The sequence below is a fragment of the Trachemys scripta genome, chromosome 4 (assembly GCF_013100865.1).
Source record: "Trachemys scripta elegans isolate TJP31775 chromosome 4, CAS_Tse_1.0, whole genome shotgun sequence".
NCBI classification, from domain to species: Eukaryota; Metazoa; Chordata; order Testudines; family Emydidae; genus Trachemys; species Trachemys scripta.
The window spans coordinates 98,453,519-98,480,392 of record NC_048301.1 but is presented as its reverse complement, the minus strand read 5'-3'; the positions used below and the strand labels follow the sequence as shown (position 1 = coordinate 98,480,392).

The following is a 26,874-nucleotide window of genomic DNA, read 5'->3' as shown; positions in this document are numbered from 1 at the left end:
AGATTCCAGCACACTTAGGAAACTTACTTTACATGTTAACATACCATACATTTTCTTATCCGTTCTGCTCTGTGCCACAACAGTTGAGTTTTCAACAAGTTGGTTGATACTTTTTAAATGGTGGTAGACAATCACTCTGTAATTGGAGAGAGCTGGAGCAACAATTTCAGATTAAGACAGCACACTAATACACTTCACAAGTTTTATTGTTCAGCGAAGCACATTATCTTTATAAACATGCAATCAATCTTAAACAACCAGCTTTTATTAACTTTATTGTCATTCATGCTGTTCTAATCTAATCTGAAACTACAAGTTAGGGGAAGTTCAAATGGTAGGAATCTTCTCTTCAGCAGACCTATTACTTAAATGTAATTAACCTGTTTTTAAATTGCTTAAGCATGAAGAGAATTTTTCCACTCCATATGTAACCTAGTGCTGAAGGCAAAGGGAGAAATTCTGACCCCTGTTACATTAGTATGAACCCACTGGGATTTCTTGGATGTTTCCGGGACACAATTTGGGTCACACTTATTTTCAATAGCATGCAGTTAATACTTGGAGGGGTTTTCCCCCTCAGATCTTCTAGACTTTGGGATTGGCTGTGAGATAGTCAGAAGAAAAAGAAACCTTTAAACAACATAACCCAACATTTGTGTTTGAGTTAAATGGATATAGCTATTCTGATGGCAAAAACAAGAGCTTCTTGCTTTCATATCCTCCATTCTTGGTGCCACTGTGTTTTTGATTTTTCCTGAAGAATTTCTAGAGTAGACATGAGCTCTAGAGATGTGGTGCCCCTCTTTAACCATGCCCAAAAGGGTAGACTGTAGAGACAACAATTTGAAGGAAGCTGCTGTGATAGAAGATGCTGGTCTCACCACACATTATGCACTATGGTGGTGGTGACCCCTGGACCAAGGCTTAAAGATGTTTCCAAGTCACATGAGATCTAAAAGGTGCATTGTCATGCTGTTAAGTTCAGCTTTTGGTCTGAATGACATTATGTCTGAAACCTATAGTTTAAACAGTTGTTGTGTCTGTTATCCAAGTGAAAGCACTAGGACCAAAGCACTTGACCTTACACCCAGTGAACTAAACAAACTCATTAGAAAAGTGCTTGGATCTCAGACCTATAACCTGCCAGTTCCACTCCTGAAATTTACAGTAACTTCCACAACAGACCTTGACCTAATTTAAAAAAGGAACAATGCACCTAGACTTCAATTGATTAAAAGTCAAATTTTAGAAAACTAAACAAATATTAAATCATACAAATATAAATTTACAGGAACGAAGAAACTTAAGTAAATTCTAAGCTACTCTGCGTTGGCAGGACAATGGACTTGTCAGTCTTTTCCATTTCTATGACCCGCTATGAACATTAAACAATACTATCACCCACTGGAGCAGTAATGATGGAGGGATAGACCTTTTGGTGGGAGGTTTAATTACCAGCTGGGAGGAGCCGATACTGGAGGTAGCACAGGTAAGAGTGGTCAACCCATCACTCATAAACCTGCAAGTTAGTGCCCTGTGCCACAGCAGTTATAACTATAAGAGGATGAATTTGATGAAAAGGACAGGCACGTTCTTCAGCTGTTTCAGCTAGTACAAACAGGACTTGCTTACAGACATATGATGCTGTATATCAGTCCAGTCACTTGATTCATCTCTCTCCCTTTCATTCAGCTTATAACATGCAGTCTTTTATAGTGCATAATTTTATTATGTCAAAGCAGAGAAGACACCATCTCACTACTGAGTTAATGGCAAACAATAAGTAACACAGACAACAAAATATAGCATTTGAGTCTTGTTATTCCATACATAAAGTCTTAGTTTAGAGTGTTCTCAAAAATCACATACATGGTGACCAGACAACAGCCAGTATAAACTGTGCTGAAAATATCTTCTTTATTTTCAGGAAACAGATTATAGCTCAATGAAATCAACAGGGTGTGGGATTTGCAACAGCTCTCCTCTCCCGGGGCCAGATAATGGCCCTACCTTCCACAGCCGGGCAGGAGCACAAGGAGGAGGAAGAGACACCCCCCCACACCCAATGTGCTGGCCAGCGTAAGGTCTGGTTCAGCTTAGTTCTCCTCTAGGGAGGCAACCTGTGACCTTTGGACTCCAGGCCACCATTCAGAGCCTGCCCAACACAATTACATGTTGTACCTTGGTCAGGGAAATTGGAAGCTACAATCTGGCCCTAGAAGTTGTTTTGCCAATGGTTTGGGCAATCTGAGAAAATGAAGAATCAGTGATAATTTCATTTCTCCTGTGAGCTCTGTGTGTACACTGGCTAATACCATTTTAAGGCATTGTTGTTAACCAGAAGTAACCAAACAGAAAAACAACATGATATCACTTTATTTTATAGACACTTCTATAACCATATAATTGCTTTGTCATTAACACAGCAAACTCCACTGCACACTTTAAAGGACAAAACAGGATTTGGTTTTGCTGCCTTTGATACTCAAGGGATCCCCGGTGCTATACAAAGCATTGAGTTAGATACAAGTGCAGTGACTCTTTGAAACTGAGCATCCACTGTGCACTCAGAAATAGTTCACACACAGCCCTGAATATTAGCATGTGCTGTTTTGTGATTTCATGAGAATGCGCCATTTCAAAAGAAACAACTAACCAGATAATTACATCCTGCAGGCCTAACTCAGTCAGAGTTCCCAAAGAAATTGCTGAATAAGACTGCAGGATTTGGTCTTTGGTGACTAGCCTCCATATTAACATACATCATGGTCAACATTTGCATTGCAGATGCAAGATTACATGGTTAGCTGTGCTCTATAAAATGAAGGACTGTATTAAATAGATTATGAAATTGTACAGAAGTATTATAGATTATTAACATCCTACTTTTATTATTAATCATCATTATATGTCACCATAACATTAGTACTTCAGTGTAAATGCTGCAAACATACAAGCGATTAGATAGGCAGAGTACTGGGTAGATTAAAAATGCTCAGATCGCTTAATCATCCGCCCAAGTCTTTGAGTAAGGCTGGTGGTCAGCAGATGATAAATGTTTTAGTTTAACAACCCAAATGTTTTCTTTGTTTTCCTCCCACACACCTTAACTCTGTCAGTTATTTTGCTAGGTGTTTGGTTCCTCATAGAAAATCCAGTAGCACTCTGGCAGGTCACACCTGAGGCAGGCTGTTAGCAGGCTGAAACATCGTTCTTTTAGTTTTTTCACTTTCCTGCATACAAAGGAAACAAACAGTGAATAGCTAGAGGGCTTAATCTTTTAAAAAATTCTTTACACCATTTTCTACTAGGAAGATAACCAGGTAGTTTGAGAGATTTCACTCACACACATTTATACCACTGACACTTTATTCCACTGAGAGCATCTTGCTATACATATGTAGCACTGACTGCACTTATGGGATAGAAGCTTGACAGTTGATTCCCACAAACCATTGTCAAAACTGCACATCAACACTTGTAAACAGAATTAGCAGTGTGGCCACTTAGCAACCAAATGCCTTTGCTTTTGCATTCTTACAGCATGGCGCCGCCTCCTTTTAGGCTGAATGCACTCCTGTCCATAGGATGGCCATGGGAACCCTTTGGGGGCCATTTGGCTATTCTCCCTCTCCACCTCTTCAGAATCAGAGTCTTCTTGTTGCATCAAAGGAAAATGCTTGTCTGGATAAATGTCCTTCAGCTTGCCCTCAAAGAACACTTCCAGGCATCGTCCAGCCTCTGCAACCTCTGAATCTGGCTGTAAGGGAAGAAATAATAATCCAGTATCATTGTATGCCCATAACTCTCCAAGGCTAAAATAGCAGGTCTGCCTAGCCTCCTGTCTGAAACAGCAGTGTCCTGTATTTGGAACTTGTCTCCTACATCTCCATTGGCCTCCTCTGCTCTTCCCACAGTCTGCCAAGTTCCTCTGCACTTACAGCATACGTTTAATCCAGGTGCTGCTATTAAGAGAGGCATTTTCTGCACCCATTAGAAAATGGATCTGCTATTGGCTACAGTAACTGAGAGCATCCTCCTCCAGTGCTTTGGAATCTGTTAGCTCTCCTCTCACAAACCTTAATTCTCCCAGTTACTTTGCTGGATGTTTGGATCCTTATAGCAAATCCAGTAGCACTCCAGTAGCTCACATCTCAGGAAGTCCATTCGTCTAAAGTTCTTTTAGTTTTTATATTCATATAGCTCCAGTCTCCAAACACATATTTCTGGCATTAACAAATCTATAGAATTTCTAAGAGTTAAGGAGTCTCATTATCCAATCAATTAGACCACTTTTATGCCAGTGTAACTCCAATGGAATCAATAGTTACGCCAGTGTAATAAAGTGGTGGATAAGACCCACGATTTCTGTTGTTTCACAGATTGATGGTGGTGTGTGCTTGGTTTCTGCATAGCAGATACTTACATAATTGAACTTTGCACAGTTCCAGAACATGAGACGCACATCAGCTACCAGCTCCTCTGGTGCAGAATAGTGTGATTTGTCCTTCTTTTGGAGTTTTTTCCGCATGATTGACAGGTCCATGGGCCTTTTGATTATCTGGTAATAATGACGAGCCTGTGATCAAAAAAAAATGCAGGGAGATTGTTAGGCATAAACTTTGTCAAAGTGGGAACCCGGTTAATTAATAATACACCTCTGCCCCGATATAACGCGACCCGATATAACCCGAATTTGGATATAACGCGGTAAAGCAGCACTCTGAGGGGGTGGGGCTGCGCACTCCGGCAGATCAAAGCAAGTTCGATATAACGCAGTTTCACCTATAACGCGGTAAGATTTTTTGGCTCCTGAGGACAGCGTTATATCAGGGTAGAACTGAACTTCTCTGGCTATAGTGCCATCCATCTAAAGATCTCAAACATCCCTGTGAGGTAAATAAGTATTATTATTTCCATTCTACAAATAAGGAAAGTGAGTTACAGGACAACAAGAGTGATTCATCCATGGTTACACAGGAAATCTGAGGAAAAATCTGACTCCTACACTTAAAGATAATCTTCCTCATTCCTTAGTTAACAAATATGAGGCTGGATTAAACACATATCTGCTTGCAAGGTTGATCTTCAAACCACTGCACTGTGGTGACTGTTCTTCTGCTATTTCCAGTCTCTGGAGTTCCACCCCATTATAGCATGATGCTCCTGTTATCATTTAGCCCTTATGGATACAGTAATATGTGTAATACTGACAAAATAACACCTCCACCCAATCAGCCTTAAGAATAATGTTGTGAGACGATGTCACCTTGCAGTTTAGAAAAGCATCTGGCACTGGCCACTGTTAGATACAGGATACTGGGCTAGATGATCTGACACAGCATGGCCATTCTTATGTTCTTAACAAATGTATCTAATAAACTAATCAGGGCCCTGTAATGGGAACAAATTGCGGGTTAAACCACAATGGACTGGCATTCTTATACTGCCTTTAAACTAAAGCACCATTGTCAGGGCTCAGCCTGTAGTGGCTGTAAAGTGTGTCACCACAGAATTTTTCTGATGCCAACCTCAACTTCTTCGGTGGGCACCAGATATTAGGATCTCTCTCTCTTCCCCTCCCATTTAATCTTTCCAAGAAGCAACTTGCTTGCTGGTAATGAGTTCCACAAGTGCCTGGTGATTTGCTTTGAGTTGCAATTTCTTCCTTATATTATATTACTATATGGGTCATTCATTCTGCTTTTCTCTAATTTTCTCCTCCAAACTGCTTCATGCTGGGGTCCAGTATCATGATATTTACCATTGTGTTCTCCTCAACATACCCAGTAAATACTGGAGAGACAGCATGATGCCTGGATCAACGAGCAACAACTCTCTTAAGAGACAGACACCAGAGAATGGCATCACTTCTATCATGCATCCAGTTACTCCAAAGTCCAGGTCACTCTTAGGTAGGCTTGGCAGACTTCAATTTTTATATTTTTATAATTTTGACAATTATCAATATTTATTTTTAAGCATTTATTTTTATCAATTTCAATTTTTACAGTTGTATAAAATTATGGGTTTTAAGCATTTTTTCCTATTTCAATCTATTCAAATGTTCAGAGTTTTGGGAAATTAAGGGTTGGGTGGGTCAGACAGACAATAATTTAATGACAGTAGACATAGAGATTCAAAAAGTTAAAGCTTTATATTCATTAAAACACCAACTGTCAACATCACATGTCAAAATATACAAAGCAAATACCCTTAATTCAAACTCTAATACATTCTCAAGCAGCATTTTCCTTACTTTGCCTACCTGTAAATTATTATTATTAAAATGGAAATATTTTTGTTGGTTTGTGTTTGTAAGGTGAAATTGATGTTTACTGACATTTACCAGTAAAAATCTAATCCTTCCAAACCTACTCTTAGGGCAGCATTATATACTGCCATTGCACCCCTGGGCTATCTTGCATTTTCTACATACCCAGTAAGTGGATTAGAGTTTGTGGGGGCCCTGGGCCAGAGCAAATGGGCCCCCCGGCTTTCTGCCAGGCAGAGCAGGGCAAGACCCCATGCATCATCCTCCCTCCCAGGCAAGAGTGTCCGTGGACGGGTGGAGCAGGACGGGGCGCCCATTTTTTCAGGGCCCCCGGGTACATGCCCCATTGACCCAGTGGCTAATCTGCCACTGCCAGTAAATCAATAGTCCTAACTTAATGTGACACCTCCCACCAACTTGGCATTTTGTAAACAACTTACACTAAACCCCCAAACATGCTATTAGAAAATTTGCTGGCATGTTGTATCGGCCATCAGTCTTTCGGTTTCTGATCTGGTACCTTAGTGGCACTGCACAAGAGGGAACCCCTAACAGTAGGTGACTCCACTGTTTAGTTGGAATGTCAGTGATTCTCCTTTGAGAAGACAAGAAGAGAGTTGTGAGCAGAGGTCGATTATTCTTTGGATCGTCTCCTCGTTCTCTGCGTATGTAGCACTTACCAGTGGACTGACAGGCTCATGGAATGGAAGGCTCAGGCTACTGCAGAACAGGGCAAGCACCAACTTTTCACATTTCTGTAAAACCCAAAATTAGAATCAATGCTGAGACTACTGGGAGTTGCTGCAGAGCCACTTCTGAATACTGAAGGGTATGCTTCCTAACCCTGTGTATAATCAGCCTCATTTCATAACCAAGTACTTTAATACCACACACCATGCTGATGATAACACTACTTTTCTTCTGTTTCTTTTAAGATCCATATTATTTTGGATGTTTCTTTCTAAATAAATATTTTATTGCATTATTAGACAGAATCTTGGGAAATCACCCCTCCCCCGCTTTCTGCACTCACTCCTTCCACACTGTCACTTCTTAGCAACAGTAAAAACTACTTAGCTGAGAACATTTCACTATCAGAGGCACCTGCTGTGATCTACATGGAGGTACCATATGTACGGAACATGGGATAATAGGAGCTAAATTTTCAAGAGGCCCCTGAAAATGTGGCCTTTTAGCTTTTCTTTTTGCAAGTGCACAAAGGGCTACATCTATGAATGAAGACTAGCACTTACACACACAATTGTTTGTGCATAAATGGAAGGTTTGTGTACCCACATTTACTCATCTCACACGTATATTTTCAAAGGCCCTTTGAAAATTTGGCTCTGGGTGTCTGCTAAATGACATTAATTTATTGACCCTGTTTCTTTAAGAATACAGAATCTTAAACACATTAAATCATTTGATACTTCTTAGAATTTTGCAAACGATAAACTCTTTGCTGCTTCCTATTCTGTCTAATCCCCTTTACAAATCTTTTCCCAATGCATCCACACAAAGCTACAATTAAAAGAAATCTTTTCTTTAGAAAGTTCGCCACCAAGGACCAATTAACAGTAGGCAATCAGCACAAATCTCTGGCAGTAGTTGGCCAAATGTTCCATGTTAATATAAATGCATATATAACAGTGAAAGATGGTTAGTAGTACAATATTAAAAAAAGCATACAGTTCATGGTAACTGGAGAAACATTTATATTATCATTCTTTTGTTTTCTCAGTTGGTGCCAGGAACTTTGCTTCAGAACTGTCAGTGAGCCATTACATTTCAACTTTGTTCGGTAACCAACCAAGGGAAATCTTTGTCGCCAATTCCTTTTTCCTACAGAAACTTCACTGTTCAACTCCAAAAGATCTGAACAATTCCAGATATCACTGAGATGCACAAACTCCCTCTTGTATTTGTGACGCTTGGTTCATGGTGCAAGGTGCTGAGTAGACTGGAGTTTACTGCACAGGCTTTCAGAATAGAGTTATATTTCATGGAGGATTTAATAGCTGAGGAGACTGGCAATGGGGAATTCTGAGTCTATATTTATTGGTTTATATTTGTACCCACCTTCTGGTCAAGGTCATCAAGGCCATGCAGTGCTCTATCCCCTTTGTTACAACGGCTGTGGCGTGTGTTTTCGCAGTCGTACTCTACCTCGGGCTTCAACAGGTTACGGCAGAGTGTACACACCCATTCTCCCCTGCAGCACAAGACAGCAAAATGTCATGTCCTAAATTGAAAGGACAACTGATACCTAATGGAAAGCTGTGGGAAACACGGTATTTAGAAACAATTCTGGTCTTTTATAGTACATCTTCTCTACTGTTATCTATTATTTGCATTAAAAAAAGGCCCCAATCAGTCCCCTCCCCATCTAATTTAATACAAGATGCTTGCTACATCCACTGTGCCAACAGGATGGAGCAGAGGGAGGGAGGAGGAGGGAAACTGAAATAAGAGCATGTGTGAGCATATGCCAGTGAGTGCACAGCTAGATGGTTTCCCATGTCGTTTTTTTTTTTTAATTTAAATATTGGGAAAACAAATCAATGCAATAAATATCGGAGGTCCCTGGGGCCATTGTCAGTATTTCTCTTTCTTTGATCCTTACGGATCAGAGCCTTTCCATTGATTTTAGGGGGGACTGGTTCAGGCCCTTATAGATTACAGAGTCAGTTATTCAAAATATAGAAAGGATTTATACAAAGAGATACTCGTCAAGCTACAGTAAATCCTCAATAACCACTGAAAAAGAATTGGTTCAAAACATCAATGGGCAAAGAATTCAAAGTTATCTCCATGTGTGTTTGCTGGGATAAATGGCCCCAAATGATTGAAAGGGACTCTGCATGGACGTAAGGGGTCCATACTGGCAGATCCTTTAGCAGGAGCCCCATTGCTCTCAATGGAACTCTGACAGATGCAACTTCTGTAGAATCCAGGCCTAAATATCCACCATTAAGAAAAGTTACGACAGGCAAACAACATTGCCTGATCTCCTTCCCCTGAAAAAGAACTAGCTACATTTAGGGACTAAATGGCTTCAACAGGGATGAATCTGAAGCTGGCCCAGCACGTTTATGTTATAGGGAAAGTTTGCTTTATACAATGTTTTGAAACTATGTTTTAACAATTTAGCTATTTCTAGCAACAACAACAAAATGAAATTTTGCAGGCTTGGGAGGAGAAAGGATTGTTCATACCCCTCAAACCAATACCCCACCTTTCAAGGGATTTCCATCATTTTAGAGGCAAATTTACCTGCACTTCACACAAATGTAGTGTCTCTGACTCTTCCTTTTGTAATGACTTACATCTGAAATTCAGAATCATGGAACTGAGGTTTATAGATGTTGGCAGGTTGAGAGATATGAGAAGGACCCAGGGTCTATTGCAGAAGCACTGGTTTTCTGTACAAAAGCCCCAGCCTTCCACAAATATCTTAAGAGTCATAGGTCTGAAGTTGAGGTCATCCACATACTGTATTTAGAAGACCTTGCTGCCTGCCTTCTTTGTGTGTGTGTGTCGGGGGGGGGAAGCGGGGAAGATCTCCCCCTAATGAAACCAGGAGGAAACTCTACAAAATGAAACTCACTTATTTTCCTGGTCCCTGCACTGTTTTTTACCCCGACAGGGGATAATCTGAACTTTACCAGAGATTTTATACAAAATCTAAGGGATTTAGTTGTCTCCAACACACTGCAGTCATGTTTATAAAATTCAAGTCAGCCTCTCCATTATAGTGCTGGCTGGAGGAGATCATAGATACTGTTAATAATTCATCTGACTCCTGGTATAAGAGAGTGGGAAAATGTTCCTGCCTTTTGTAAAATGACCAAAAAAGGCAATACAGAGAGAGAATGTGATAGAGCCCTTGTAACACTGACATATATGTCCCTCAGGCAGAATCAGAGACAGAATAAGGGAAGTGTTATATGTACTCACACTGGGAAGCTGAGCAGAGCTGGAACATGGCATGAGAGATGGAACACTTTGGGGCAGTGATCACAACACAACAGTTCTCCTCCATTCAGACAAACGGCACAGAAATCCTCATTCTCAATTGGATTGGCTTCCTGAGCGAGCAGAGATTTTTTCATGCTGGGGATGCCATTCCCATTGCTAAGCCTGTGATCAACAGGAGGGATATCTACAAAAGCAGATGGTTCCTGTCCTGCTGGGTGGCTGATGGGGAACTTCCTATCTTCATATGTGGGAATCGGTCCTTCAGGTGGACTATCTTGATTGACCTTAGAAGAAAGAAATCCAGAATAACAGAATCATCTTTTTTCACATCTGATGCCCTAACTGTAACAGAGGCCTATCTGAAGTGGACTCTGCTGGATACAGCATTGGACTGGAACTCTGGTCTCTGCTAGTGGCCTGCTAGGTGACCGTGGCCAAGTCACTTCCGTTCCTGGCCTCAATTTCCCTATCTGTAAAACAGGGATAATGATACTGACCTCCATCGTAAAGTGCTTGGAAAGCTAAAGATGAAAAGTACTATGTAAGAGCTGGATATTATTAATTATTATTAAAAGTCTGTCACAGGAACCAGTTCCAGCTTAGATGTCAACTCTACATTGTTTTTCGTGACAACTAAATTCCATGCAGCATCCCTGGTGAATGCAAGTTTTAAAGGAAATGCACTTTTGTGTCAAAAAGGATTAGGTCTGTTGCTCTCATCCACGTCAATGCCAAACCTCTATTGATTTCAATGGGAACAAGTTCAGGCCCAAAGCTATGTTGAGGAGGCAGAAGGTTCCTTTTTAAATACTATTAAATTGAACTTCAGTTCTAAAGCATAGATCTGACAGGTCTTAGATTTGTTTTTAAGCTGTTCGCCCTGTATGATGGATGGATCAAAGCGGCCAGTTACAGCACCAATACACAACCACTGCTTTAATATCAAAGCCCATCGGAAGTACTCTTGAAAGGGAAGTAACAGGGTGGCGGGGGATACTCTAAGAACACAGCTAACAAGTGCTGCAATAGTTATTAATCTTAGGGTTTTATACTGCTGCCCATCACCAAAGTAGCTAGAGTATCTTAGAATAGTAAAATCCATCAGCAGGGCAGTTCAGAGTATCACAAGAATCCTAGCAAAGTCAGTGGGGGGAAGAGAGCAACCAACCAACCAACCATGCAAACCCAACTCACTTTTATAGCCATACTTGAAGACTGGGTACCGCATTCAATTATCAGAAGGAAAGTCTCATCTTGGTCATCCTTCTGGGGCTGCAGTTTGAACACTGGAAGCTCCCCAGATTCTGATGCACATATTTTCAGGCGTTCCAATCGCACATAGGGGATCTTCAGCTCTTTAGTATAAGCTCTGAAATTATGATAAAATTCATTAGTATTGTACAGAGTCCTCTTCTCCTAATTTCAACATCTTTTCCGTATTACTCTGTTTGTTTTTTAAGGCAAAGCATTAAAGCACATGCCTAAAGGTGAAGTCAGTGGAATTTACGCACATGCTGCTGTGCTTTGCTAAAGAGGAACAGGACTCCTCACCTTTTTGAATTTAATCATGTGCTTAGCTACTTTGCTGAATTGGGGCCTAAATCCCTACCTACGATGTCTGCCCTCCTGCCTTTGTGCTTCAACTGCCCAAAGCCAGTTAGGGCAGACACTCTTCAGAGTGCGACTGGCTTCAAGAAAGATCACACTAGCCACATCATTTCAAAGTGAAAATATTCGGAAAACAATATTTGGAAGCAAAATTATGTAAAAATTGCAAGATAATTTAGAGTCCTGCACTCCTTGTTCTGTTGTATCTTTCTGGACTATACAGTACTTTTCATATATAATTTGGATTATGTGGCATTTTAGTAGTTCCAATGGTATAATCTATAAATAGTGATATGTTCATGATCATAAAGCGTGTCACAGAAGATGTACGAATCCAACATTGCTTTGAAAACGTAGTTTTCCAGTTTATGAAAATGCTTTTTAAAATGTAAATCTGTCTGCCCTGAGCTGGGCTGAGACCTCCAACTCATTTCATACAGGAGAACAAAGTGCTATAAAATGGTAAAGACCTTTAGCTATAAAATGTGTATGCATATTTTTTATAAGAAACCGGAGCAGAATAATGTTGTGTTTAAGGAGAATTAACTGATACTTCATTATAAATGAGACAGCTAAAATAAAAATGAGCTTCAAGCAGGGTCTGGAAGTGTCTATGTTTTTCTGTCAAGGTGATAGTGTACCTTCATTTGCATGTGATCTTATTTAATCCCCCACCCCTCCCTGACCCCATACACTGCTAGATCCCTACAACACAGCAACACTAGCAGCGTGTAAAGTGTACATTCCACTGAAATTAGGAACACAAGAGGTGTTGGTAGATGTACTTGTTTTGTTCATTAGTGATATGCAGGCCCAGATTCTCACCCATACCAGAGCTCTGTGCAACATAGCTGCAGAGGTGGAGGAGGTGGTGCGTGCAATAGGAGACACCTTTGTGCTCCCCCAAGTCCCAGTATGGCTGGGGTCCATTTCACACCTCTTAAAAATACCAGTGCAATTTCAAAAAGCCCTTGCAAATGCCTTCAAGCAACTGGAATATATGGCATTAGTCATGGTTGCTACTTTATGTCTTCTGGAATTATTAGTTACAAGGCAACCTGTTTTCCTTTTAAAACAACCTGCCAACAACACTAAGCTGGATATACTCTGACTATGTGCATCAAATTTCATGGCCAGTACTTCTATGCAGAAAGTGATTCTATTACCTGATGTTCTGATTACTTTTTACATCCATCTCAATATGTTCCTTTTCATAATTACTGGACTCTGGAACAGAAAAGAAAATTAAGAAAATATCTATAATATCAGAGTCAGATTAGGGTAGAGAGGCACTTTAATATTCACGTAATGTGATATCATATTTGCAATCTGGAATAATTTCATATCTGTCTAAGGTAATTATCTGCCCCCCATCACTCACAGTATCTGAGCACCTCACTAAACGTTACCATCTTTGTCCTCACAACATTTCTGTGCGGTAAAGAAACACTATTATCCACATTTACAGATAGGGAACTGAGGCACTCAGTTAGGCACCTAAATACCTTTGAGGATCTGGGCCTAAATGACTTGCCCAAGATCACACAGGATATTTGTGGTGGAGCAGGAATTGAATATGAATCTCTCACAGCCCATCCTTCCTCACACACACACAAGCACCATTTTTCTCCTCCCCATGTGGCACTGTGCGTGTAATCCTCATTACAGAATTTAACTACATAGGATTAATTTGGGAACAGGGGGCTCTGGTCTACTGTCATTGACTGAAATGGGAACAGGATTGGGTTCATTAAGAACACTACCATTTTCCTCCTTAAATAGGACAACGTTAAAGAGAAAATAATCGGAACGCCACAGTTTTAAGGAGTAGGATGACCAGACAGCAAGTGTGAAAAATCGGGACAGGGTGTGGGGAGGTAATTGACGCCTATATAAGAAAAGCCCCAAATATCAGGACTGTCCCTATAAAATCGGGACATCTGGTCACGCTATTAAGGAGTCAACACGGAAGTGCAAGGTAAATGTTGCAGGAGCACTGCATTGGATCAGATTGTGAGAGGCCCTTGTGTGGCCACCAAGGGGTGAGTATGACAGAACGTACCTGTGTCCACACCCTACATGCTGTTGTAATAATCTTTGTACAAACTAAGCTTTGTGAGGTATCATCTGAAAACTCAATTTGCTGATCAATAATATCATGGCAAAATGTATGTTAGCGGCATTATATGCAGGGGTGAAAGTAAGTTAAAAGGACTTACCAGTCCGCCAAAGTCCTGAGCAGGGGGCGTGGTCTCAACCAGAAGAGGCGTGGCCTCAACCAGAAGAAGTGGGGCCTTTAAATCCCCAGGCCCTTTAAATCTTGATTTAAAGGGCCTGGGGCTCCGGCTGTGGTAGCGGTGGCTGGGAGCCCCAAGCCCTTTAAATCAGCCCCGGAGCTACGAGCTGCAGAGGCGGCTGGGAGCTCCAGGGCTAGGGGGCGATTTAAAGGGCCCAGGGCTCCTGGCTGCCGCTACCGCAGCGGAGCCCCAGGCCCTTTAAATTGCCGACGGAGCCCCAGGGGCTCCCAGCTGCCGCCGCTACCCCAGGCTCAGGGGTCTGGTGGAGATTTAAAGAGCCCGGGGCAGGGAGGAGGCATGCTCAAGCCTCTGATCTCTACACCGGCCCGCAGACTGGGGCCAGAGTTCCAAGGGCAGCACTTAGATTGTAGCTGCCTGACACACAGTCTCTCCAGTGCTCCTTCTGGAGTGCTGAGATCCTCACTACCCATACAGAGTGTTGTGGCATAACTGCCAGCATCTGGTTCAATACATGTAAGACTAATGAGTTCTCTTGTTTCACTGTGGTGGAGCCCTCTTTGTATCAATTATAATCTTCTGAGTATAACAACACTGCTCCGATAGTAATACTAATTTAGCCATTATAGAGAAAAGCAGCCAAATATTGGTATAAGTCACAGAATAATAGCTTGATCCTGCAATCCCTTACTTGCATGAATAGTCCCATTGACTTTAACGTTTGCAGCATTGAGCCCTTACAGTGTTGGCAATTTGCCTGTGGAAGGCAGTTAGGCAAAGTCTCGTTCTCCATTAAGAATAGAGACGTAGTCCTTGGCTGAAGGGAATGTTATGCAGTACAATAAGCCAAGAAAAAAAAGTCACACTGTGCAATATGCTAACTTACCCAATATTGCTATGCTACTTAAGTGTAGCACTTAGCGGTAGTCACCTTACATTTCATAGAATATTCATAGAATATTAGGGTTGGAAGGGCCCTCAGGAGGTCATCTAGTATTTTGGAAGTAATTTAAAAAAAAGGGAGAATTTGGACTGTTCAAATCAGTTCTTCGCTAGTGATCACTGCAAGTCTCATCAACAGGAGATCTTCTAAGAGAACTAATCCTCCGAGCACTTAACATCAATACACCACTTGCAAGCTTTCAGCCCTTTCTGATTCAGTGATGTGCTAGATAGTAATTTGAGAGAGAAGATTTCCATGTTTTTCCTCTACAAATGAGACTAAACATTCCTTTCCACTGTGTTAGGTACTTGATAATGTTTTAAACAATGCTGGAGTAGTTTGCAGTACAATAAGATGAATTACATTTAGTTAGGTACAGAAATGACCACACTGTACTGCAAGGCCTGCGAGTATGACAGTGTTGAGCTCTGTGAGATCTTCTCATGAGTTGGGTTAAAATCCCTGTTGATGTTGATACATGTGAACTCATGCTTCAATTAACATAACTGGAAACATAAGCCCCACCTATGACATAAGTATGTGTGAACCTGTCCAGGAGCTTTGGAGCGGAGTATTGTTTTTGGGTACGGGTATGTGGGAGTGAGAGAGAACATATACAGGGATTGGAGTCACAGACAAGACTGAGGCAGAGGAAAAGAGAGGCAAAAAAACCCAAGCAGGATCCTGTGAACACAATGTGACCCTGGAAAAAGCTAGAGAGCATGTTTTTGGGTCGAGTGTTGGCTAAAGGGGCTTGGAGGGCTGGTAAGCTAAGAAACTGCTCTATTCTGTTCTTGGCTCCTGCATTCAGAGACACAGGACTTGGTACATTCCTCGTAAATAAACAAGACTGCAATAAAGTAATACCTGTCTACCACCAAGTTCTACTCCCAATTGTAACACCTACTGAGCCCCAAACTTTGACTAGCCACTTGGGTTAAAAATGGGCAACAGCAGTTAAAAAAAAAAAAAGACGATAAAGAAAAACCTGGTACCTTCATCATTTCTAAGTTGTTTTACACTGGTCACCTGCAGGCAAGCAGCACTGCTGATGGGTGCAGAAGGAGAGGCACACTGTTGTGATTTCTTGACTGAAAGATTAATAGGCTCTTCTAGCATTTTTTGCATAGTAAGAGCTAATTCATTAATGGTGTTCGGTCCAGCAGTGGCTGAGTCATTTCCAAGGGGGTCATTCATGGTACTAAAATCTTCATTTTCCAGCTTGAGAGGAAAAAGAGTAATTCAAAATTTACTGTTTACTTTTTTAAATTTCCACTCCAAGAAAATAACTCTAACAAGTAAGTCTTCAAATATCATTAGAGGAGCAGGATTTCTTTTTTCAAAGTAACAATCTTCAACCTACTGACTATGACAACAACAAGCGTTATCAATTAAAGTGCAATCCTTAGCTATAAAGTAGCCAGATGTGTTAGCAATTCTTACCTTGCACTTAGTGTTCCCCAGGAGTAAATCACCTGTTGCTAGGTTATCAGTTGTCCAAGGGTTCAGGTCATTTGTAGCACTGTCTGATGCCAAGCTATAGCTAGGCACTGATTCTGGCTGAACATCAGAGGCATGAAGCATGTTCTGGGATTGGTTAAGCGTTACAGTAGATACACCTTGCATCTGTGGATCAACCGACCTAGATAACCTTGTAGAAGACGGTTCCATTTCTAAAGGATTTGAAAAGCCCACAATGTTCAGTGAAGCCGAATGCTGAAAAACAAATATGTTAATCAGCTTTTAAAACAGTAAAATGCTGCTGTTATTTCTAGAGAGCATGCGATGTTATATCTCATAATGTCTAATGAAGCCATGTCACAAGGGCTTTGAAAGTATCTATGGTAATCTCATGTCATTTACCAAAAGGCTTTATAATTTCCATGATTAAAGCCAAAATTTGGAAACACAGATTCCTCATAATTTTCCCTGCAAGCTACCAGACTCTTTTTCTTTTATCACTATAATGGGTCCTGATTTCTTACTCCTTATAATGAATGAGTAATCTAAGCACTGGAATATCGGACCAAATCCATCCCTGGTGTAACTCTGGTGATTTCAGTGAGGTTATACTAAAGATAATGTAAGAATTGAATTAGAATAAGTGAATGCAACTTTAGTGACTTCAGTGATACGGAGCACATTACACCAAAGGATGAGTTTGGCCAATTGAGCTTAAGGCACCTCTTTATAGCATCAAACTGTAAATGGGAAAAATACACGTTACAAATATCAGACTGTTGAAGAAAGGATGCACCTGTCTAGTTATCAGAGAAAGGGAAAAAAAAAACTACCCATCCAAGCAAGGTCTTTGCAAGAATAATTTTAATGAAATGTATCTGCTAGTGTTTCATGCTTTCTTGGGGCATTTCACTGTCAAACACAGAAATAAGGATATGCAAACCAAAGCAAATCCACTCATTTGTGTGATTTCTTTAAGCTGTTTTACATCTCTGTATGTGTGACATGATTGAAATCCTGACTCTTCTATAGTCCCTATCAAACAAATGTAAGTAGTCTTAAGAAGTATGCAGATCTGCATTCTTTGAAGATGTGCTTCCACATTTAGTTTCTCACAGTTCAGTGATATTCATTATGCCTGAGAATTTACTGAATAAATCCTTTTAATTTCACTGCAATATCATAAGTTTTACTTGTTATACAGAATGATAAAGAAACAGACATTTGTTTTTTGCATTTAGCAACTATTATTAGTCCATTCTGAATTCTGATAACTTGTTCCAAGTCAACAGGGCAATAGTGAAGTAGCATCAAAAGATAGTTGTCCAGATTCTGCTCTCTGTTATACACCTCTACCCCGATATAACGCTGTCCTCGGGAGCCAAAAAATCTTACCACGTTATAGGTGAAACCGCGTTATATCAAACTTGCTTTGATCCGCTGGAATGCGCAGCCCCTTCCCCCCCGAGCACTGCTTTACCGCGTTATATCCAAATTTGTGTTTTGTCAGGTCGCATTATATTGGGGTAGAGGTGTATTTGTGTAAATTCTAGTATGGCACAGTGCTGGGAATCAACAGCTGATCCAGCACTCTGGTCACTTAAACACCAATTAAGTCTCCTTCGGGTGGACCTGTTGGGGCCTAATTAGTGGCTTAGAATGGGCTGGGGGAAGGACTAATGAGCAAATTGGTCCACTAACATAGGAGGTGTAAGGTGGCACGGGAAGGACATGCAGGGGAGAAAGAGGCAGGCTAGCAGAGCTAGAAAGGATCTCTAGTAGAGATCCCTTCCCTCTCTCCTTTAGCAGAGATGGTGTATAGATTGGTAAGGTGCTGGAAATGTAAGGCAAATGTAATCAAACTGTGCTGGGATATTTAACAACTGAAGGTCTCCGAGCCTGTGTATACTAAGCAAAAGACAGGAGTGGGACGGGGCCCTGTCACATCTGGCTAACTCCAATAAAGTCCGAAGAGGTACTTGAGTCTTACAGTGCAGCCCAGGTACATACTGAGAACAAAGTCCAGCCTTATGACTTATTTTCACCTGAGCATGCAGTCTAATTTTCTTTTAACCACCCTGGAACTGATCCTACCGTGGGAGTTTTGCCTGAATAGGACTGCAGGATCAGGCTCCTATTAAACAAGATAAGATGACTGCATTTAAGATAGAAGGGACCTTATCTTCCGCAGCATTAGGGCAAGTTTACTTCACTCTGTCAGCACAAAAGTCCACTAGAGATGTCTTAACCAGCCACAGCAAGATTCCTTTTCATCTCCTGCTGTAATCAATATATACATCTTTCCTCATGAATATTACAACATTGTCACCATCTGTTACACACTAAGGCCTCACTCTGCAAAGACCTATGCATGCTGTGGGTGAAATGGTTGCCCCACTGAAGTCAATGGGAGTTTTGCCATTAACTTCAATGGTGCCAGGATTTCATCCTGTGAGTTGTCAAGACAATTGGACTACTCACAGTACATACAGTTAGAAATATGCATAGGTCTTTGCAAGATGAGGGCCTAAAGTATTTACAATGAACACATCTAGAGAGCTGAAATTCAACAGTTATATACTTATATACTTTTGACTCTGCCAGCTACAGTAGGTTTAGCGAGGAAACTTTTTAGATTGTATAAGCCAGATAAAACATTACTCTTGCTAAAAAGGAAAAAGAATAATGAGGCCATCAAACTGCCATCTGTCTCTCCCTGGTGGCAGAAGTTAATTTTTGTGGTTATTTTAATGATGAGGAAACATTATGATCTTTCAGTACAAAATATTAAAACTCACAGTAAAGAACAGACACATTCCATTCTGATCCATGGAGCTGCTGTCAAGTGTGAAGTGAACAATGCACTGGGAACAAGGCTCATTAATATCCTATTAATTCACTCCCTAAAATAATCATTTCTTTTGCCATTAGCAAAAAATCTCTCTTTTCCCTTGGCAGCTCAGCTAGGGTTTGAAAATGTGATGGCTTCAAAGAACAGACCTTTGTTTTATGAAAGCACTATATTTTACAGTGCACCCTTTGAACAACACCAAGCATTAACTATCATCCTGGGTAGATGGAGGTTTCAGGTGTAGGAAAATCTTTAGGGTCTGACATTTTAATGCACAGCTTGGCATACACAAATAGATCTGTGTCATTACAAATGGAATTCTTGTTATCTAATAATGAAATTTGGTCTGATGACCTTTGTGATATAATGGCTGTATCCACCAATTATCCAAATACGCTCTCTGCCGAAAATTTCATACCTATGGTAGTTTAAGGTAAGAATAAATAACATGCAAAGTAACCGTGAATAAAAAGTAAAACATTATTTAAATATTTCTTTGATCACAGTAGCATTCCAAGAAGGTCCTATGCAAACATGCAGCACTAACACAGAAGAATTCTGAGATGCAAATACTTACCTTGAGAGACTGGGATTAGGATTTGTTAGGATTGTTTTGGCAAAGTCTCAAGGCTGTTGACATTAAGTGTGATTTATAAAGAAGGCTAAAACTATGAACTGCCAATTCTCTTTGCTATAAGAGAAATAACAGAGCAAATGGTTGCAGAGTAATGAACGACTGCTATTAAGTGGAGCAATCCCCATGGCAGCTCATTATGCTAGTGAGGTTAAACAAATGCACTGCTCCAATCCAGTTGTTTAACTCGCCACTCACTGTAGCACTGATAAAACTGTCTATACATGCATCCTATTTGTATTTCACAATTACAAGGTATAATCCAAAGGATCTCTTTTCCCTTCTATGAGAAAAAAATCCAAATCTTTCTTAACCTTCTATCCTAACAAACTGGACCTTGTTTAAAGTGGAAGAAGAAAGGTTCCATAGAGCAGGTGTGGTCACGTTTTATTTAACCTACTTTTTAGGTCAAAGCGATGGGTTTTGTTAAATACCTTTTTATGAAATATAGCTAACTGCATTAAGCATGAACATGTTTGTACTGTAAACAGCTCAACTGTTCATCCAACACATTGCAGTACCTTGGAAACTAACAGGACACTATTACAATGATTCATTCCTGAGTACTGACAACAGTCTCAGTGCTGTCCTAATATAAAGCAAGATACGCCCTGACCCTCCAAAACATATTCTTCATAAACTCTCAAATATCACTGTAGGAAAAAGCACCATCAGATATGTGTGCCATTCTATACCTTGGGGGAACACCTTGTAACCCCCATATTCCTCATTTTCATAGAATTGTGATATTGCCTATAAAACATATCATGTGAGGTATCATGGGAAAGGTTATGATCTGCTGAAAGCCATTGTTCAATGCATATGAAGTTATGAGAATGTGCTGTATGGTTGTGACTAAAATATGCTGTGGGTTTGGGAAGCACCCAGATACTAGCTCTCCAAAGAAAGTAACCAATGCCCAGGCGGGTGTCAAACAACCCATCAACAGCCATTGTCCAGCAAGGGCACTACAATTCAATGACTCATCTGCAAAAGGCCACATCAGGGGAATTCCTCAACCTTGCCTGGAAACTCAGCAATGCCCACCAGACATGCCTGGACTTGTGATCTCCAAGCACATGGACTAAGGGTATAAAACAGAACACAGGGGCCCCACGCTTCCCCTTTTCTCCTCTCCACACCTATGCTGCAAGTAACAAAGACACTCAGAAGACTGAAGACTCCAACAGAGGGGACTGGCCCAGGTTTCAAGGGTGAAATCTGTATGCTATGAACTGCAATATCCAGTGGGGTGAGAAAAACTGCTTAATCTAGATGTGGCCCAGTCTAATAGGGTTGAGAGTTTAGACTGCGTTCTTATATATTTTATTTTATTTTGGTAACTAACTGACTTTTTATCTATCACTTATAATCACTTAAAATATATCTTTTGTAATCAATAAACTTCTTTTACTGTTTATCTTTACTAGTGAGTTTGCTTGAAGTGTGTGGTAAATCTGCTCAGGTTTGCAAAGGCTGGTGTATATCCACTTTCCATTGATGAAGTGGTGAAGCAATTAATAAATGTGCACTACTCTTCCTGAGGTACAGTGCTGGGAGCTGGGGGGATTTGGCTGGTGCCTTTCTCTGTGTGATTCATGAGGGGCTCTGGGAGCATTCATGCAATCCAGCTGGATGTGGGGCTCCACATGCGGTTGTGCTGAGTGATAACAGCGTCCGGAGGGGATTGCTTTTTGTCACTAGCAAAGCATTGTGAGAGACAACTCAGGCTAGAGAGTTAAGGGGGCACAGCGGTCCCACATTCCCAGGCTACACCTCAGGGATCCCATCACAACATGCACATGAGCAGTAGACAGAACAGAGGTCACCAGTAAAGCTTAGGACAAACGTGATGTGTTGGAGACTGAGAAAAATGCACAGCACTTCCATCTGTAGCAGATAAAATCCAGTTTTATCTCACATGATAGTAATATTAACATGACAGAATTAGAGGCATTTATGTTCATTACATCTCAGGAGAGGTAAAGAAGTTCCATCTTGAACTACCAAGGTGCAGTCCTATCATAAATTCCAAGACAAAGGTATAAGATACAATGTTTGGAAATTGAAGCTAGACAAAGTCAGGCTGGAAATAAGGAGTAAATTTTTAACAATGAGGGCAGTTAACCACTGGAACCATTTACTAAGGATAGTGGTGAATTCTCCATCACTGGCAATTTTTAAATCAAGATTGGATGTTTTCTGAAAGATATACTCTAGTTCAATCAGGGATTATTTTGGAAAACTTCTCTGGCCCATGATATACAGGAAGTCAGAATGGATGAGCGCAGTGGTCCCTTCTGGCCTTAGAATCTATGAAAGACTACCTGATATGGGAGTAAAAGAAAATGTGAAGCATTTGGAAGCATCACTCTGATGAGAAGCATTTAATGGGATCTATCTACCTATTTTAGGTATTTCTATACCTGTGACAGATGTGGAGCTGCTCTGTAATAATGAATGAATACTGTATGTTGAGTGGGTTATTGAGATGTTTACTGTGTGAATATATTGGTTTTGTTTAATACGGTACTGTCCTGCTGTAAGGAAAAATAAGCAGGAAGCAAAACAATGGCTCAAGATAAGCCAATCCTCAGGAAGCATTTATGGGTTGGTAAGAGACAGTGTGTGACAGGAAAAGACTATGGAACACAAGAAGATCAAAAGGACTATAGCAGTTTAAGAAGAGACTCTCGGGGCTAGAGGAGGCCAGGAGTTGTTTGGGATATGTTCAAGAAACCAGACTGACACAACCATGTGCTGGGAAGGTCTGAAGAGGTTAGGCCTGTCCAGGTCACCACGAGGAGATGGTAAGCCTTAAGTAGGATATACATGCACATGGACTATTTGTTTTAAAATTCATTTTTTCTTATGCTTTGTTCCTACCGTGAGAATAAAGAATAGTTTGGTTTGAGGAAGGCTGTCTAGTTATTATACTCACCGCTGGTTACACACTCACAAAAGGAAGAACTGTAAACATGATAACGCCTATCACCATGGTATCTGAGCTTCCTATTAAAAGATGCACATGGTGCATCTGTACAATAACAATGGCACTTCTTCCCAATTTTGCATTTTATGTGCTTTAAAGTTATACCTCTAACTCAGGCCTGCACAACATGCGTCCCGGGGGCTCACTGTGCAGCCCGCGTGGAGTGAGTAGGTGGGCTCACTGTGCGGCCCGCGGGGGGTGAGTAGGCAAGTGGCAGGTGAGGGAGGGGGGCCAAGGAGGCGAGTGGGCAGTGGCGGGGGGTGAGTAGGCGAGCCGAGGAGGTGGGGACTGAGGAGGCGAGCGGGCTGGCAGTGGCGGAGGGGCAGGCAAGCCGGCAATGGGGGGGGGCTGAGGAGGTGAGCGGGCAGGCAGTGGCGGGGGTGCAGGTGAGCCGGTGGTGGGGGTGGGGGATTGAGGAGGCAAGCAGTGACTTGATGGCTGACCTGGTCTACTGATCTGGTCTGGCTCCCATTCCCTCTCCAAGGGTTGCAGCTGTCTGTAGGTGCTGCCTTCCATGCCTTCCTCATTCACACCTCATTCATTCAACAGGGCAATTGATTACAAAGTGGGGGGAAGATCTTATTCTACTTCTAGCAAAAAGACATTTTTCTTTTACCTTAATTATACTACCTTAGGAGCCCGCTATAACGTATTACAAAGGTTCAATACCGCTGTTTTTTAAATTAATGGAGATATCCTATCTCCTAGAACTGGAAGGGACCTTGAAAGGTCATTGAGTCCAGCCCCCTGTCTTCACTAGCAGGACCAAGGACTGATTTTTGTCCCAGATCCCTAAGTGGCCCCCTCAAAGATTGAGCTCACAACCCTGGGTTTAGCAGGCCAATGCTCAAACCACTGAGCTATCCCTCCCCCACTTCCCCAGTGGTGCTGGGGAAGGAGGGTTTGTTTCCGCGGGGTGGGCGGCGCTGAGGGGAGGAGTTTCAGGGGGCTGGGCAGCGCTGGGGGTTGTTTCTGCGGGGCGGGTGGCACTGTGGGGGGGTGTTGTGTTTTGGGGGGGCTGGGTAGCGCTGGGAGGGGTTCGGCAAGGCCGGGGGGGGGTTCGGCCCTCAGCTGTTTTCTTTGGAGTAATATGGCCCTCGCCGCTTTACGAGTTGTGCAGGCCTGCTCTAATTGATCAGGATCATGAAGGAAAATGAAACACATTCAAGCCAAGCAAATGTCATGCTCAGTTTATCACCCCCAAAATCATAGTTACATCAAAAAATCTTACAGAATTGGCATCTGTTCTCAAATAGATTGCCCTCCCCGATCCTATTTGCAAATAAATAACTCACCAATGTACCCTGCAAAAACAACAGGACCACCAAATGATTCAGGTGGTTGGTAATCTTCACCTCTAGATCCCTAGTTAGAAGTAGCCCATGTTGGTAGTGACTGAAAGTTACCTCCATCAGACAGCTGTTAATGTCTAATGTATAATGAATTTGCTGGCTCAGTCCAGTTCCCAACAGACAAAAGTCATTATCAAAAAAATCACTAAATCAACCTGCATTTAATTCACTGCCTTGTTGGCATTCTCAACAGAGAACACTGAATAGGCCTGTAGACAAAACTATTCTTTCACCCAAAAAGCTGGCTCCCTCCAGAACAGAAGTGGAGTATATTGACAGAGCAGTGTGGAGAAACTTATGCCTGATTTGTGGCTAAAAAGAGGATTTCCATGCTCAGTGCTGTATTCCTAAAGGGAGCTACACAAACCCAACATTTATATTACTTGGAATAAGGAAGATTTACACAAAACACACAACTGTCTGAACATGAATACATCCACTAGCTAGATAGTCTTAAAAAAAAAAAATGCGCTCCCCCCACAGGGAAAGGCTAGTCAGAGGCAGACAAGGAAAGACAGCAAGGCTGACAAAAATGTAAATACTCCCACAAGTGTTTTTAAAAAATAGCAGGGCAAAGGAAGATGAGAGAGCATGCAGACATTTGAAGATATATATACAGGCACTAGACCACATTCAACAAGTATACAAAGTACAGATCGGCCCAAACAGGAACGCTTCTGAACTTTGGGAAAATGATGGCTTAAATGCCAACATTCATGACATACCATGGCTAGCAATACCTGCTTTATGTAAAGAATATCTGGTGATGGGGCATAGTATAATGGCTTTACTAGCCCTTGTTTGGAATGATCTACATGACTTACTTGAGGTTTTGCCACCTGCAAATAATGTGGTTATCCCAAAATATTATTAGCATCAGTTTTGTATAGCTTCACGCCCAAACAGATATGATCCCATATAGTGACACACAGGCTAGTTATTAGTCAATAGCCTCAGATGCACACCATAAATATGTTGCAAAATTAAAACACAGGTGTCTAATCACATGAGCAATCAAGCCTGGCAAAAAAACCAAACCAAAACAAAAAACCAACTTTGGGCTACAAGTCGTTGGAGTGGAAATTTTTAACTCTCTGTTAACAAACCCTGCCCAATTTATCACTAATCAGTTTATTCTGAGTTACTGCTACATCCTAGCTCTAAAACTTCTCAATTTTCCACTGCTTCCTCTTTAAACAGAGGATCTTGGCAGCTCAAAAATCATCATGCTCCATTAGGAAAACAGTGTGCGGAGAGGGGGTACTGGTATAATGAACTTGAGCAGAATTCGGAAGCACCATTTAAATGTCTAACACCAACTATAATTGGTCTACAATTTTTGAGACGTCGTCTGCTTCAGAGATAAAATGTGCTATTTATTATGTATTTTGATGTGCTGAATTCAAATAGGACAATTAAAACAACTGATTGGCTACTGTTTCTAAGATATTTAAGTTTTTACATTTTATGTCTATGTATATTGTGTAGATAGTAGAGTTTTAATCATAAATTGTAAACCTAGGTCTTTTCATGTGTTTATGGTTGCTTTACATGATAATATTTCACCTGTCCTGTTTATGTAACACTTTAAAAATCAGCAAAAGGGTTATATAAATAAAATTTATTATGAAACAAAAGGCAAAAAACTATTATGTACATAGTTTAGTCCTATTCAGTGTCTACTCGGCGCTTCTTGGCTTGTCTCTTGTATTCATTAAATGGAGCATCTCTTGTCACTGTCCAACAATAGTCTGCAAGCATTGATGGGCTCCATTTGCCCGGATAGCATTTCTCCATTGTTGCAATGTCCTGGTGAAATTGCTCACCGTGCTCATCGCTCACTGCTCCGCAGTTCGGTGGAAAAAAATCTAGATGAGAGTGCAAAATATGTATCTTTAGTGACATATTGCAACCAAGGCTTTTGTATGCCTTGAGGAGGTTTTCCACCAACAACCTGTAGTTGTCTGCCTTGTTGTTTCCGAGAAAATTTATTGCCACTAACTGGAAGGCTTTCCATGCCATCTTTTCCTTGCCACGCAGTGAATGGTCAAATGCATCATCTCGAAGAAGTTCACGAATCTGAGGACCAACAAAGACACCTTCCTTTATCTTAGCTTCACTTAACCTTGGAAATTTTCCACAGAGGTACCTGAAAGCTGCTTGTGTTTTGTCAATGACCTTGACAAAGTTCTTCATCAGATCCAGCTTGATGTGTAAGGGTGGTAAGAAAATCTTCCTTGATTCAACAAGTGGTGGATGCTGAACACTTTTCCTGCCAGGCTCCAATGACTGTCGGAGTGGCCAATCTTTCTTGATGTAGTGGGAATCTCTTGCACGACTATCCCATTCGCAGAGAAAACAGCAGTACTTTGTGTATCCAGTCTGCAGACCAAGCAAGAGAGCAACAACCTTCAAATCGCCACAAAGCTGCCACTGATGTTGGTCATAGTTTATGCACCTCAAAAGTTGTTTCATGTTGTCATAGGTTTCCTTCATATGGACTGCATGACCAATTGGAATTGATGG

General features: G+C 41.2%; 1 protein-coding gene across 1 annotated transcript in view; it reads right to left on the bottom strand.

The window, feature by feature from the left end:
- Nucleotides 1–240: 240 nt before the first annotated feature.
- Nucleotides 241–26,874, bottom strand: part of TRIM66 (tripartite motif containing 66) — a 71,686-nt gene continuing 45,052 nt past the window's right edge. Inside the window, exons 11-20 of the mRNA XM_034770089.1 lie at nucleotides 16,502–16,774; nucleotides 16,054–16,279; nucleotides 13,027–13,087; nucleotides 11,447–11,621; nucleotides 10,232–10,536; nucleotides 8,354–8,486; nucleotides 6,955–7,029; nucleotides 4,427–4,579; nucleotides 3,542–3,760; nucleotides 241–3,233 (exon numbers count right to left, since the gene is read on the bottom strand). Coding sequence (XP_034625980.1) covers nucleotides 3,174–3,233; nucleotides 3,542–3,760; nucleotides 4,427–4,579; nucleotides 6,955–7,029; nucleotides 8,354–8,486; nucleotides 10,232–10,536; nucleotides 11,447–11,621; nucleotides 13,027–13,087; nucleotides 16,054–16,279; nucleotides 16,502–16,774 — 1,680 coding nt within the window. The 3' untranslated portion in view covers nucleotides 241–3,173. The remainder of the gene's footprint in view (nucleotides 3,234–3,541; nucleotides 3,761–4,426; nucleotides 4,580–6,954; nucleotides 7,030–8,353; nucleotides 8,487–10,231; nucleotides 10,537–11,446; nucleotides 11,622–13,026; nucleotides 13,088–16,053; nucleotides 16,280–16,501; nucleotides 16,775–26,874) is intronic.